Source organism: Mauremys reevesii, linkage group 2, assembly GCF_016161935.1.
Source record: "Mauremys reevesii isolate NIE-2019 linkage group 2, ASM1616193v1, whole genome shotgun sequence".
In the NCBI taxonomy this organism is placed as follows: domain Eukaryota; kingdom Metazoa; phylum Chordata; order Testudines; family Geoemydidae; genus Mauremys; species Mauremys reevesii.
This window is the reverse complement of record NC_052624.1, coordinates 20,383,023-20,398,899: the sequence shown is the minus strand read 5'-3', so window position 1 is coordinate 20,398,899 and position 15,877 is coordinate 20,383,023. Positions and strand designations below refer to the sequence as shown.

Sequence of the window (15,877 nt, the reverse complement as noted above, 5' to 3'; positions counted from 1 at the left end):
GTCTGAGGAAATTTATGGTAAACTCCAATGTAGAAAGGCTGTATTAGTGGTCTAGTGTTCCCTGGGTTTTAAAGGTAGTATTTGTTCCAAAAAAGTTGAGGAACCTGCACAGAAATTATTTCTTCAGATTGTATTGCAAAATCCCTGTGGTTTCAAAGGTTTATGAACTTTCTGGAAGAAAAAAAATTGAAGTAAATATTTACATGACTGGTTGAGTGATAGTTCTTAGGCCTTGTCTACTCACAAGCTTGTACTGGTTTAGCTAAATCAATCTGTTTTTAAAAACAAGCCTTTAAAGTAGCACAAAACTCTGTGGTAAAATAGATAGGATCAGAGGCTAAAATATGGAAAGAACAAGTTAAAAAAATACTTAGACAAGTTGGATGTCTTCAAGTCACCAGGGCCTGATGAAATACATCCTAGAATACTCAAGGAGCTGACTGAGCCATTAGCGATTATTTTTTGAAAAGTCATGCAAGACGGGAGAGATTTCAGAAGACTGGAAAAGGGCAAATATAGAGCCAGTCTATAAAAAGGGAACTCTGGTTTGTAATTTCTGGGGTTGTCCTGTCAGCTTAACTGCTGTACCTGGAAAGATACTAGAGCAAATAATTGAGCAATCAATTTGCAAACTTCTAGACGATAATAAGGTGATAACAGTCAGCATGGATTTGTCAAGAACAAATCTTGTCAAACCAACCTGATAGCTTTCCTTGACAAGGTAACCAGCCTTGTGGATAAGGGGGGGAAGCAGTAGACGTGGTATATCTTGACTTTAGTAAAGCGTTTGATACTGTCTCGCATGACCTTCTCAAACAAATGAGGGAAATGCAACCTAGCTGGAGCTACTATAACGTGGGTACATAACTGGTTGGGAAACCATTCCATGAGAGTAGTTATCAGTGGTTCACAGTCATGCTGGAAGGGCATAATGAGTGGGGTCCCGCAGGGATCAGTTCTGGGTCCGGTTCTGTTCAATATCTTCATCAATTATTTAGATAATGGCATAGAGAGAGTACACTTAAAGTTTGCGGACAATACCAACCTGGGAGGGGTTGCAAGTGCTTTGGAGGATAGGATTAAAATTCAAAATGGAGCTGGACAAACTGGAGAAATGGTCTGAAGTAAATAGGATGAAATTCAATAAGGACAAATGCAAAGTACTCCACTTAGGAATAGGAAGGAACAATCAGTTGCTCACATACAAAATGGGAAATGACTGCCTAGGAAGGAGTACTGTGGAAAGAGATCTGGGAATCATAGTGGACCACAAGCTAAATATGTTTAACACTGTTGCCAAAAAAAAAAAAAAAGGTGATCATTCTGGGGTGTATTAGCAGGAGTGTTGTAAGCAGGACACGAGAAGTAATTCTGCCACTCTACTCTACGCTGTTTAGGCCTCAACTGGAATATTGTGTGTCCAGTTCTGGGTGCCACATTTCAGGAAGGATGGGGACAAATTGGAGAAAGTCCAGAGAAGAGCAACAAAAATGAGTAAAGGTCTAAAAAATGACCTATGAGGGAAAATTGACAAAATTGGGTTTGTTTAGTCTGGAAAAGAGAAGACTAAACAAAAGGGGACATGATAACAGTATTCAAGTACATAAAATGTTGTTACAAAGAGGAGGGAGAAAAACTGTTCTTAACCACTGAGGATACGACAAGAAGCAATGGGCTTAAATTGCAGCAAGGGAGGTTTAGGTTGGACATCAGGAAAAGCTTCCTGTCAGGATGGTTAAGCACTGGAATAAACTGCTTAGGGAGGTTGTCGAATCTCCATCATTGGAGATTTTTAAAAGCAGGTTAGCCAAAAACCTGTCAAGGATGATCTAGATAATACTTAGTCTTGCCATGAGTGCAGGGAACAGGACAAAATGACCTCTCAAGGTCCCTTCCAGTCCTATGATTCTAAGATAAAAACCAAAATTAAGTGTCTACACAGACGAGTCTCATGTAGACAAATTCTGAGAGAGAGAGAGAGAGAGAGAGAGACACAGACAGACAGACAGACACACCAGAAAAAGTTATATTTCTGTAATCTTAGACACAAAATCCTACCAAAAGGTAATTAAAACAATTTGGGACAGGCTATTTGTTTAATTGTAACAGCACAAAATTTAAGGTAAGCTTTCAAAGCTTTACTAGAGCAAGCTTTAAGACGTACACACAATAAGGCAGTATCCAAATTTTAAAAAAATAAATTTATAGTGCAACCTGCCAGTCATGATCCTTTTTCTACCACAAAAGTGCCACTTGGCAAGAGATCTCTTCATCTCAGGAGTAGTAATGTGACCTTTTCACCCTCTGTAGCTTCAGGGTGCTTCATTGAAGGGCCAAGATATGAAGAATACAAGGGCACCGGGTTCTATGCAAACTCCTTGCAACAGCCTTCAAGGTCCTAGGTATACCTCTGGTCCCTTTTTATCATCATTTAGAGTTTTCTCCACTTCAGCAATACCAATAATCTCAATATTCTGTTTGTTCACTGACAAGAAATGGTTGCTTACCTTATAATAAGCATGGTTCAAGAGGTGTTGTCCACAGATTCCACTTTTGGTGCACACGTGCCTCATACACGCAAGATCAGATTTTTTCCCCCCCCGTTGAGGTTGCATTTGTACTGTAGAGGGCCTCTCACCCCTCCCCCCCACATTTTAGGGCGGAGAGGGAGGAGGAGTCCCAATCATGCCTCAATTTCTTCTCACTTACACTTACTCCATAGTAGCAAAAAAGCAGGGGAGGCCATGGAATGCATGTGGACAACACAGCTGAAACAAAATCAGTTACCATAAAGTAAGTAGCAATTCTGTTCTCTGAGAAATTGTCCACATGGATTCCTCTTGGTACATAAGAACGGCCGTACCAAGTCAGACCAAAGGTCCATCTAGCCCAGTATGTGACTACCGACAGTGGCCAATGCCAGGTGCCCCAGAGGGAGTGAACCTAACAGGCAATGATCAACTAACAAACAGTTATGTTTGCTTGGGTTCTAGGAATTATACTTAAAACAGTGACTTCAGGATGGCCCTGCCAGAACAGGCATCTGATCTGGAAGCCTCTTCCAAAGAAGAGTGTCAAGTGTGTGGACCGAACTCCATGGAACTGCCTTACAAATTTTAGAATTAGGGACTTCAGCTCAGACAGCCTCTGCTGCCTCTCTGAAAATGGAATGACTAGCTAGGTGGATCTAACTTGGTTAACTAATAACATGTTCTTATACATTTGAAAACACATTCTGATAATTTGTAATATTGCTTGACCTTTTGCTGATAGGGTTACGGCAATGACCCATAAACAAATCTAGTGTCCTCCCTTGAACCATTGTATTTTCTCTACAAAACCATCTACTAGTGGAGAGGGATAGCTCAGTGGTTTGAGCATTGGCCTGCTAAACCCAGGGTTGTGAGTTCAATCCTTGAGGGGACCATTTAGGGAACTGGGGTAAAAATCTGTCTGGGGATTGGTCCTGCTTTGAGCAGGGGGTTGGACTAGATGACCTCCTGAGGTCCCTTCCAACCCTGATATTCAATGAATTTTTAAGTGAGTTCCTGATTTGGACCTGTTAAAAGATAGTAAGGGAACTGCCAAACAATTTGAAGTTTAAATTCCCCTAGGGTTGAATGAGGCATGGGGAAGAAAACTGGAAAATAAGTTGGGTTCCTATGGAACACAAACAACTTCTCGGCCTTCTGGCTGGGGAAACATTATCTAAAGTTGTATCTAATCTTCATCTAAGAAAACACTGTATAGGGGGACCCATCCCTGAGCGCCTCACTCTTCCTTACCCTTTAAGCTAATGTAATGACTACAAAAGGCATCCTTCATTGAAAGATGGTATAAGAAACAGGTTGCTAAGGGCTCAATAAGGAAGATCTATTGAAGTCCCAAGAAGGAGGGGGCTCCCAAGCTAGGGGAAAACAGATATGGCACTTATAGAATCTAGCTAGTGGGGAAAAAATAGTGGGGCCCTGATAGGAAAGTGATGTGCAAATATTGGTGCTAGATGGACCCTTATGAATAGAATGTGAAAATTGTTTCAAGTCTAGTAAATAGCCAGTATTACTTAATTGAATGCTATAAAAGGGAGAAATGCTGAGGTGCTGAGATGCCAAGCTGTAAAGCTAAATAAAAGTTTCTCTAGGTCAGCCTCAACTAGACTTTTTGCTTTGGAGAAAAATATTCTGAACTTCAGCTGAACTGCTTCTCTCTATGGCTATCAGCAAACCAGCACCCAGGTGTAAGATCTGGCTATCATTCTCAGACATTGTCAGGCAAGCTAATCAGTACTGTGTTGAGCCACCAGATTCAAACACCTAAACTGCCTAGCCTATGCCAGGGCTACCATTATCATTGATCCAGCATCTTGCCTCAGTTTTCTCAGGACCCTTAATGTCATGAGGACTGGGGGTAGGGAAAGCATACATTAGTCCCAGTGTCCAGGGATGAGAAAAGCATGAGGAACAGCCCTGATTGGAACCCACTTTGCAGTAGAACATGACATTTCTTGTTCTGGTCTGTGGCAATCTCCATTTGCAAAAGTGGTTCAACACTGGGCCCTCAGTCAGCACCTGGGGGTTGCCTGGGAACTGTATGGTGAAGTGATCTGCTAATGAGTTCTGAACACCTGTAAGGAGGTGGGGCCAGCAGTATGATCCAGTGACAGATACAGCTAGTCCAGAGCCAAACAGCCTCCTGACAGAGTAGAGATGACCTAGCTACTCCTTGTCTACTGACATAATGCAAAGCTGCAGTGTTGACTGTCAGCACCTGATCTAAAGGCACCTCTTCAAATGCTCCAAGATGCAGAGAATTAGCTTCTTGCTTCAACGGTATCTCATGCGGGGTCCCTGAAGAGACAGGAACTGTATGCAATACCGGTTGCTGACAATCTCTTGGCCCCACTTGTCCACAGCAATTCTAGCACAGGTCCCCCTCCCCCACCAAAAAAAAAAAAAAAAGGCCATAGCTAAATATGCTAAATAGAGTAGAGATACTCCAGATATTATGCCAGGCTCTGAACTGTGGCAAGAAGCCTATCAAATGAGTCATAGCTAAGAAAAAGGTGGTGGTGGTGGTGGGGGGGAGGTTATCTGCACTGGACCTTTGCTTCTCCGTCAGTGGCTCCAATTCCCTCTGTGAGTTGTAAAAGTATGAAGGAGAGGAAAGCTGACTGAAAGAGGTTTGTAGTCTGATGTGCTTTCTCCTTTGGTCTGGTACATGTAAGACCAGAGAATGAAAAATGGCTCTCAAGACCTCTCACAAGTGGAGGGCCTCACCTGTATTTGAGCTGATCACAAGTCCTCAAATCCTTCATCGTGGTCTGTATTTCCCTTAGTATTCGCCATGATTGGAGCCAGGAGGATCTTCACATCTCCACTGATGTGGCCATGGTGCATGAGGCTGTATCAAATGTATCCCAAGCAGCCAGCAAGGAATCCCCAGCTATAAGATGCCCTTCCAGCATGATGGATTTTAATTCTTCCATGCTTCTGCATGAGTCGTTCCATAAATGAACAACGTGTCCCAGAGTAGTCATTTTGCCAGAAGCACCTGAAAGCTAGCAATGTTCCTCCTGAGACCGGCAGAGTAGACTTTCCTGCCAAACATTAGTAGTTTTATTTAATATTAAAATGTTGTTCTTGTATTTTAATTCCAATTTCCACCCAAATGCACTTCAAAACATAAATCCTCATCTTAAAAAAAAATCTAGTAAATAAGTATTCACTATTTTCACAATAAAAAAAAGATAAATATTAAGAATCTCAAGAAGTGTAAGCTATATAATTAAATGTACAATGATCATACTCTGAACCAGAAAGATTATGCTAAATTTAGCGTAAAGACAATAAATGGTGGCAAAACACCATGTTCTAATTATATCAGCCAGTGAGAATCAACCTCTTTAGGAAAACAAAGTACAAATGCAAAACAAGACTAACACCAGTTCTTTAAATTCAGGTTTCCTGCTAGCTGACTTAAATCATGATCTAAATCACTAATTTAAAAACCAACCCACCCTGCTGCAAAGCCACTATTCTCATTTAAATCCCATATGAAACCCACCTTTCCCCTTCAACATCCATAACTAAAGGGATGTCTACACTTAAAAGGCTGCAGCGATGCTGCTGCTGTGCTTCAGGCCTGGTCTACACTGCAACCTTAGGTCAATGCCCTAGCTGTGGATGTGTCACGACTTAGGCCTGGTCTACACTAAGGAAGTAAGTCAATCTAAGTAACGATAGTTAAATTACGGAAGTTACATAACTTAGTCGAGGTTGTTTAGATAGACTTCCAGTAGTGTCTACACCACACTATGTCGGTGAGAGATGCTCGCCCATCGACTTGTCTTCACCAGACCCACTAAAAATCGATGCTTGCTGCATCGATTGCAGTAGTACCAATTTAGCACGTACTGAAAAAAAGCCCTCAAATTTGACTCCTGCCAACAAGTGCCCCGCTATACCGACTTAATAACACAACCTTCCTGAGTGGCATGAAGTCAAAGCCAATGCAGTGAGGTCAACACAGTGAGACTGTAGACACTGCATTACTGACATCGATTGTTACTGGCCTCCATGTGCTGTCCTAATGCCCCACACTGACTGCTCTGGTCACTGTTGTGCAGTCTGCTGTCCAGGGGTCAGGTAGACAGGAATCTGCCCTTCCCTTTAAAGCTCCACGAATTTCTGAAATTTCTTTTCCTAGTTGGCAAGCACACATAGCAGGTCTCCACTGTTGAGTGTAACTGCCCAGCTGACCAGACTGGCTACACACTGCAGACATGCTCCTGCCGGGAGGACAGAGGAGATATTGGATCTCCTGGGCCTGAGGGGAGAAGAGGCTGTACAGGGACAGCGCCAATCCAGCCATAGAAAAGTGGACATCTATGGGCAGATTGCATGGGGGATGCAGAAGGGCTACAAGAGGGATCAGCAGTAGTATCGCATGAAAGCCATGGAGCTACAGCAGGTGTACCAGAAGGCCAGCGAAGCCAACAATTGATCTGCTGGAGAGTTGCTAGGGGGATCCAGCTATGCAGTGAGCCAGGCTGTTTTTGACTCTACTGCAGTCCCGCCAGTCCCAACAGTGGATCATGGCTGAGCCTGACGTAGGAGGAGCCGCCTCTGGTAAGTATGTAGTTTGCTTTGAAATTATAGGGATGGAACTCCCAAAGTGCAGCTCATCTGTTGATTTACTCTCTCTCATGCTAGAAGCAGTAGTGGAACCACTAAGAGGTAGAGTTCCTAGCTACATTTCATTCCCCTCTAGAGTTAGGCAGAGGGAGCCACATGGAGCAGTTTATGTCCACCGGGATGTTCCATAGAGATCTCAATAAAAAAAAAAACTTTCATGGAGGTTCTCTGCAATTCTCTGCCGAAGGTTCCTGTGGAGAGTGGCCTTCTTTCTTCTGCCACGGCAGGACACTTTCCCACACCAATCAGTAACTACTTCAGCAGGCACTATTGCAGTACACAGGCTAGCAGCATATGGGCACAGGTGTCACTGGGATGCCAACAGCAGCCTGTGTTACCCTCAGGAGTGAGATATCAGCTAAAATCATCACTGCCCATAGAAAACTGTGCCAGTATTCAGTTTCCACAGTGAAATCGCCACTTGCTTCTCAACTGTCAGTGCAACTCATTTTGTTGTCCTTGAGCTGGGGCAAGTTCAGCACACAGATCCAGAAATGTGGCCTTGTGTATCCAAAAGTTCTGCAGCTACTGCTCGTCATCTCAAACCTGCATGACAATGTGATCCCACCAGTCTGTGCTTGTTTCTTGGGCCCAGAAGCAGTGTTCTACCATCTCTAGCTGCTCCATGAATGCCACCAACAACCTTGAATTGTTTCTATGTACCATAGCAATCTAACCTCCAGTGAATCATCATGTTCCCCACAGCTCCTCTTGCGGCTCTGCAAATACTGCAAGATGGCGTGCCCTGTGCTTGCAATGCTCATGACAATATAGTGTAGAGCTGTGCAGGCTCCATGCTTCTGTCAGATATAGCAGACAGCAAGACGGGACACAGGTTTGTACAGATTTTGAAAAAGTGCAAAATACTGTGGGATAAGATAAAATTATAGGATGGAGAACACTGTCAACCCCATGCTCCCAGTCACCCCTACATGACTCATGTTGGCCCCATCAGGCATTGCAAAATCTTTCCAAAACACCCTGCACTAGACAGTAGTGATTTGCAGTCAGATACCTATCCACAGTGCACTGCACATCAATACAAGCACTCCTGGTGAGGACACACACCACCACCAAGGAGCAAAAAGTGTGCACATGCACAAGCAACGTACTAACTGCAATGGCTATGCTGACATAACTTAGGTAGACATAACTTTGTAGTCAAGACACTAGCTATGCTGAAAGGAGGGCTTCTCACATTGGCACTGGTAATCCACCTCCCCGGGAGGTGGTAGCTAGGGCAAAGGGAGAAGCCGTCCTGTCAGTGCTGTCTATGCCGGAAGTTCGACGCAGTTATACTGACCTCTCAGGGGTGTGGATTTTCCACATCCCTGAGTGACATAGTTATACTGACATAAATTGCTGGCGTAGACCAAGCCTAAATCTTCTATTTACCTTCATTCATTTTGTCCATCCTTTGCATGAGGTGTCTCTCCCCACTCCCACCCACCAGCCCTTGCCTTTTTAGACTGGTACTCAGGAAAGGGACAGTCTTCCTCTCGAGTGAGAAAACCAGTAGCACATTTTGAGCACTACTACACTTTAAGGGAGGGTCTACACTATAGGGTGATGGGGGGGAAGGGGGAAATCAATCTAAGCTACACAACTTCAGCTACGTGAATAACAAAGCTGAAGTCGCCGTACTTAAATCTACTTTCTGCGGTGTCTTCACAGCAGTGTGTCAACAGGAGACACTCCCATCGAGTCCCCTTGCACGTCTCATTGAGATGGAGTACTGGAGTAGACGCTAGAGCGATCGGCAGTTGATTTATCATGTCTATACTAGACACGATAGATTGACCCCCACTGGATCGATCGCTGCCTGTCAATCCAGCTGGTAGTGTAGACAAGCCCTAAACAGAATAAAAATAGCATGGGAGAGAAAAGACAGGAATATTCCCTTTGTATAGTGGAGACAGATAACGGAGCAAGGCATCACTGTAAAAAGGTGCCAAACTCAACAGAAGTGCATTGAGGCAATTTGACCTTTCATTCCATTTTACTATAGAAAGTAGAGTTTTACTTAATCCAAGATCAGAACAAAATAGTAAATCCCATAGTAATTAGAAGCCTGAAGATATAATATACCCTATGTGGACAACCTCATGTAATACATGCACATTGTACAATAGCCCAAAGTCTAAGATCGTTCTGGGTTTTAGCAGTAAAGCAATACAAGTCCTTATTTGCAAGTAATCTTTAAAAGAAACCCATTTTCTAAGTCTTAATATCTGTTTCAAGGGAACTGAATGAGGGGGTGAAAACCTTTTACTTGTAGTCACTTCAAACCCAGGGATAAAAAGGAAGCCATCTGTATCTAGATGGTAGCATGGGAAGTGAGTTTTTGGTCACAATTCAATTCCAAAGTAAACAAGTCTTGGACAGAACAGGCAGATTCAACTGTCTTTTCCCTTAAAAAAAGAAACCTTAAAGTCAGAGTTGCAGCTTGCTGGCAGGATAATACTTATTGTGCATCCATATTGTGGAAAATCCTTGGTGGGTTTTTTTAATAATAAAATAAAATAATAATAATAATAATAATAATATATTAATAATAATTATTAATTATTATTAAAGACAGTGCTAAGCATTGATGCTAGAGGTGGGTTTTCCCAAGTACTCAATTTGGGTAATTATTCTTCCATTTAAGTGGAAATTTTACCACCAAACTTCAATGGAAGCATAGCTAGGCCAGTGCCAGAATGCTTTTGAAAATCCCATCCTATATTTTCTTAAAATAAACCTTAACTACAAGTGTAATACAACGCTGGTATAACCATTTTACTTTGATTACAGTCTTGAAAGTGGGCATTATGCCCATGTTAATGATGAAGAAACTGAGGCAGAGAAGTGAGTCCACTCACTGACAACAAACAGGACACAGGCAGATTTAGATATTCCGGTCTCCAAACCTCCTCGACCAAAGGTGCTTCCCACAGACAATACCACACACAGAAGTACAACTATATACAAACAACACTAAGAAGCATCACTTTCACATAAAACTCACTGCGCTTAGCCAGGCAGACACAGACAACAGGAAAGTCAAATACGAGCATGAACACAGACAGGAACGTGTCAAACTATTACTGACCTTTTTGATGGAATTTTAAGTTAAAGTTTCATATCAATGGCTTTGCTAACAGTGACAATTTACTGTTACTGCAGGACACTACAAACTGCAGCAGGGACAAGTTTTTCTGAAACATGCTAGACATCAATCCCATGGTAAAATGACATTTCATCTACTGACTAGACATAAACATTTAATTCAGAGTTATAACTGTAGCCCACACACCAAGCTATACAACATACGTGTAGAGCTTTGTCATTTTACCATATAGCTCAGTGTGGTTTAGCTTCCTTATGGATTACAAATTAAAACTGAATGCTGCAGTAAACACATTTCAAACATGAATAAGATTAACAAATAGTATGTTGCCACCTAATTACATTCAGTCAAAACCATTAGTTTATAAAGCATTTTGTGACTGTGTCCTACTGAAAGGATTGAAATCTGGATAATCCAACCCTCTCCCCCCCATACTATATAGTACAACATACAGTACTTACAATTACTGCCCTGTAAAGAATTATCCAGATTTTGCACAGAAGGGGTTGAGATGTTTCACCAAGTAAAAGCATTAGAAGAATACTATTGGTAACTGAAAACTAAGTCCAGACCACAGAAAGGATAGTAGTTCTAGAAACCACCTCTACTTTTTCTAAATCTGAAGGAAGCTTTATCTTGGCATATGTCCCACCCTGCTTTTTCAAATGTCTAATATTTAGCATTTTATTCCCCATCTACACAAAATTTCTTACTTTTAGGCAAATAGCTTTAAGAGGACAAGTTTCCATTTAGTTCCAATTTACTCTACATATTTGATAAAGCATTGTACAGATATTTGCTGGAACTGAAAAAGTTTACCAGTTACTATATATTTTTCTAGTGGCCATGCAGAAGGGAAAGGTAATGAGGCTTTAAATTTGGTGCCCAAAGTAACCCTTTACTCCTAAGGAGCAGGTCTTGCATGCAAAGAACGTATTAGTAAGAAAAGGTGATGCAAAGTTCTTAAATGCAACCTAATAAAAGTCGGTTTTCAACAGAGCAGAAAACAGTCATGCATTTCTGTATTACAATAGTGAGAATTCTAACACAGTAAGGCTACCAGAGACATGCAGTCATAGGGTTTCAGGCACAGAAGCCTAACTCGCACCCTTGTGTTGCAAGTGCACAATGGATCTATAAGGGGGAAGAAGGGGTGGAGGTCAGGATTTGATTTTTAGATCCAGAATGAACAGCAAGTGACAATTAAGAGTGAGCAGCAAGTATGAATTTATTCTGAAATAACAGCACTCTGATTGCTGAAACTATGTGGAGCCTTAAAGTCTTTACACCACTGTATGTGGAAGTGGGATTGCCAGTCAAGTAATAGAGCTGGGACCAAATAAAAAAATAGTTATTTGGTTCCAAGGTCAACTCCCTCAGATGCCAGTGCGTATTTATTTTTTTAAATACTGTGCAGGTCTTTTACTGATTGACTAGAGTGAGTGGACCAACTGGCCAGCTTTTTTTTTTTGGGCCTGTTCTCTCTGTTGCCATATTTCAAAACCGCATGGGGCCTACCACTGAAAAATATCAACCATGCAAATCTGAAGGCAGAGAAAGCACCATCCAGACTGGATCTTCAGTGAAGTCACCATGTTAAGCTCTCATTATGCAATTTACAATGCAGCTTATGCCAAACAGCTAAATGAAGAGGTTGAAAAGCCACATGTATTTCATAGGTAGGAGTTGTAACAGACTGAAGACATGCCAGTAGAAGCGGGAGTGCATTGTGGCTAACATTTTCAGACCTAATGACAAATGTATTTCAAACCATTTTAACTTCTTGTTTCTCTGTTTAGTCATCTTCTGGGCAACAAGTGGTGTGCACGAGAGAGGAAAATTGATAAGGAAATATGTAGAGTTGCTAGATTAAGTTTTGAGCTTCTATTACGAGGACCTTGGCATATACTTGAAAGGTTGAGAGATCAGAAGGTATGTACATTTTTAAAGTATAACTTTTATATTTTATTCCTTCTCCTACCATCTTTAAATTGTTTGACTATAAAGCTGAAAGGGAGAAACATTTAAAATTTTATAACCTCAGTGTTTAACCTCACTGCAGTCACCAGCAATTAACACAATTTGTTAGGTTATTTGTTCTTGGTTTAAATTGGATCAGTTATCCTGAAGAATATACTTTGCCAATTTTTTCCATCCACCTCCTGAACTTTAATTCTTAGACATTCATTAGTGCACCATCACAGACAGTATTCTCTAGAAAGGATTAACTGATCACCTCAAAGTGTATGGTTTGAAGTCTTACATAAAGTTTGTGGATGTTAAACTAGCCTAAACAATTTACTGTAAGCCAGATGTTCAGAGCTAGCTGCATGCATAAAACTGCACATGCATCACTTATACATAAATACTCAGTGCACAAGACACCTGCTGAAGGAGCTTAAATTTCTACTGTATAAAGCAGGCATACAGGAGCCTTGCAAACAATTGCTTTTGCCTGGCTTTGAAAAATCTGACCGTTATATTATCTAAGAATTAGTACTTGACCTCACTCCCCATTCCACTGAAGTAGGCAGGCACTTTTCTCCATTTTAATGTTGGTTAGTGTGTAAACCAATGGTACTCGAGTCTATGCAGCTGAAGACACCACATTAATAGCAGAGTTTTACAATTACTTCCTTGACCACTCAGGTTTGAAGATGCTGACATTTATGAATCACAATTACTCTTCCTTTTACATCTACGCCAGAACATTAAAAAATACTGCTAATTTAGATATTCTGGGTTTGCTTTTCATTGAAATGACAGACATTAATAATTTTGTGGAAGTCCATCGACAGATGGGCATGTTGCCCCATAAATGAAGAAAAGGACTTTTAATGCAGTGTTTTCAGAGATATTGTATACTCATGTTAAACATCTTAGTTACAAGACAATAATGGTTTGGAAAGGAAACTACAAGCCATGTTTTCAGTCAGACTGAAGAAAACATCTGCAAAGAAAAGCCCCTCAGCCTGAAGCTTGAAGGAAGCAGGTGTTGAAAAGCAAAATATGGTTCCCCACTTGCCCAAATCACACACAGACACAAGAAGGCTACAAATGCCATCCATGAAAGAATGCACCACAAACATCAGCATTTATTCATTTGAATTTTTTTAGCAATTGACAAAAGACCCATCTCACCAGCTTTACTTTTTGTTATTTTCCTAAGCTTAAACATTACATATTTAAACATTGTCAGAACTTACTAAGTTGTCGGCATTCATGCACAACTAGAAAACATCCTTAATTTATTTAAACCAGAAATGCATTACCAGTAACGTATTAACATCTTTCACTACTAAATATTAAAAAAAGTTGAAATTATTGAAAAGTTCATCCTTGAAATGTTAACTTCACAGCAGACAAACTACTAGCTGGCTCACATTTCAAACAAAGTGGGAAAAGCAAGATTCATGCTAGTGGTTAGTGTACATATTGCCCTAGCACTACTGAAGGATCACGGCTCGCCTTGGATCATGTTTAATAAAAAGCAAAGTGCGTACAGAAATTTACAACAATTTAAGGACAAAAAATGGTCCTACTGATGTGGTCCCAACAATTAACTCAAAAGTCTATGACAAATACCATGAGCTCCGATGAGCTGTTTATAAATACTTTAAGTACAGATATTGAAAGAGTTCGTTTGAAATCTTCAAAAAAAAATGTTCCTGTTACTCCTCAAATGATGCTTGTTATAGCTTAAAATTTCTGTTAACACGTGCGTTGAATTACTTGTTATCCAAGCGTAGCAGCTGCTCCTTACCATTTACTGTTAATGACTTTAACTGGCCATCTTCTTCAACTTCCACTCTCTCTTGTCCGTTCTCAACAATTCTGTAGGACAAAAATCCATTTAATTATAGTTTTAAAGCATGTTCAATACGATTAAAGTACACCACACGTAAATATTTAGGTAATGAAATGCAGTGCCAAGTCTAGGGTCAAAGCTTGGCTGATGCAATTGCAGTAAGTGATCACATTTAACAGTGAGGAAGCCACAACAATTAGCATCTTCTCTCCCAACCCACTGAAAAGCCTTTCTGGAAGAGACTAACTCCCAGTCCTCCAGCATATTACACTGAAGTGTTGTAGACAGCATTGAAACAGTCACTGCAGCCGGCACTACATTCTCCATAATCACAGTTCTCCTCTTAGGTCGAAGTTTTTTTCCATTTCTCCCCTTTGCTCCCCACCCTCCCATTCAAAAAGCATCATATGCAATTTAGCTTTGAGTTTCAGTTAAAAGTAGTAGTTAGGAACTGCGGCAGTTCAACATATTGTGTTTTATGGTGTATATTTTTCCCCACAATATTACATGTATATGTTTAACTAGTTAAGCAGGATGAAACACTACACAGAACATGTGCAACAGCACCAAAATAGTGCTACACAGCATGTGCTTAACATGGCCAAGTTAAGGTTCAAAAGCAGGATTAACTTTTGCATCTCTTGATTGGTTTTCACCAGGCAATCTTGATGCTGCATGTAGGGTTTACCCCCCTTGTTACATGTTTGTGTAATTTTGGGTTTGCAAAGCAGTCCATTTTATTCTCTTGGTCACTGAATTATAATTGTTTGTTCAAAGCACAAGTGTAGGCCATATTTAGGGCTGGTTTGAATTAAATACTCTCCATAAGTAACCTGTGTTTAGAGTATAAAAACATGTAGAAGCTTTTCACTTCATAAATCAATTAATAGAATTCTATTTTGATGATCAGACAGGGGCAGGATCTACTCAGTAAAGAATCAGACAATAGTTGTTGTGGTTAGGAAAAAAAGTGTGATGAACAGGCAGATGCTGTATGTTCTCTCCAAAGAAGACTGCCTGCTCTCTCTCAATGTGGATTTTTGGCTGTTTTTTTTTAAAATTATGTAACTACACCCAAATTTTAGAGGAAATAGTAGTAGTGGCCAAGAACTCTACCATCTTGTGAACTGTGAACAAGCGAGGCTGTCTTCTTTCAAAAGGATATCATCCCAGTCATCATGCAAGCCTCACTCCTTTTCTCAGACTGCTACTTATGTTGAGCACAGTATATCTGTGTTCTGTATGTTGCAATGGCTTCTTATCGGCTTTGGGGAGCAATTCAGTCTGTTATTTTTAACCAGACTTAAAGATAAAGAGATCCTGTCCATCTTACACCTTAACATTTGTAACAAGTTTGTGGCCTGGGTAGTTCTAAGTATGCTTTGTTACATATGGAGAGTACCACTTGGTTAACCATCATGTCAGCTAGCAGTATTTTGCTCTTAGACTGAAACAATTGTCTTCCTATAAGCAGTTAACCACACTCGTTTGCTCTGTGGATAGAATCTCCTAATTATGTCTGCATAAAGTAATTAATTTGGCCTGTTCTTCCCAAGTCTATGCAACAGGACATCAAATGATGCACTGCCCTGTCTTCTGAGCTACTGATTCCCTCATGATGTGCTATAAAACGGCTGTCCAGATTTTCCCAGATTCCACTGATACAATGGTGTGACCATATGAAGTAGTTGTGATGACAGAAAAGCTGCTGTGTGGACACAAACTGTACCATCTTACTTTTAACTGGTTGAGATGACTGTGCTT

At 40.8% G+C, this 15,877-nt stretch overlaps 1 protein-coding gene across 5 annotated transcripts in view; it reads right to left on the bottom strand.

Annotated features, from left to right (window-relative positions):
* Positions 1 to 15,877, bottom strand: part of DNAJB6 (DnaJ heat shock protein family (Hsp40) member B6) — a 96,965-nt gene that overhangs the window by 35,579 nt on the left and 45,509 nt on the right. For 4 of the 5 annotated variants that reach the window (XM_039523293.1, XM_039523290.1, XM_039523291.1 and 1 more), the window contains exon 8: positions 14,069 to 14,139. In XM_039523293.1, coding sequence (XP_039379227.1) covers positions 14,069 to 14,139 — 71 coding nt within the window. Of the gene's footprint in view, positions 1 to 13,368; positions 14,140 to 15,877 lie in introns of those variants that run through there. The other variant, XM_039523294.1, reaches the window with a different exon arrangement.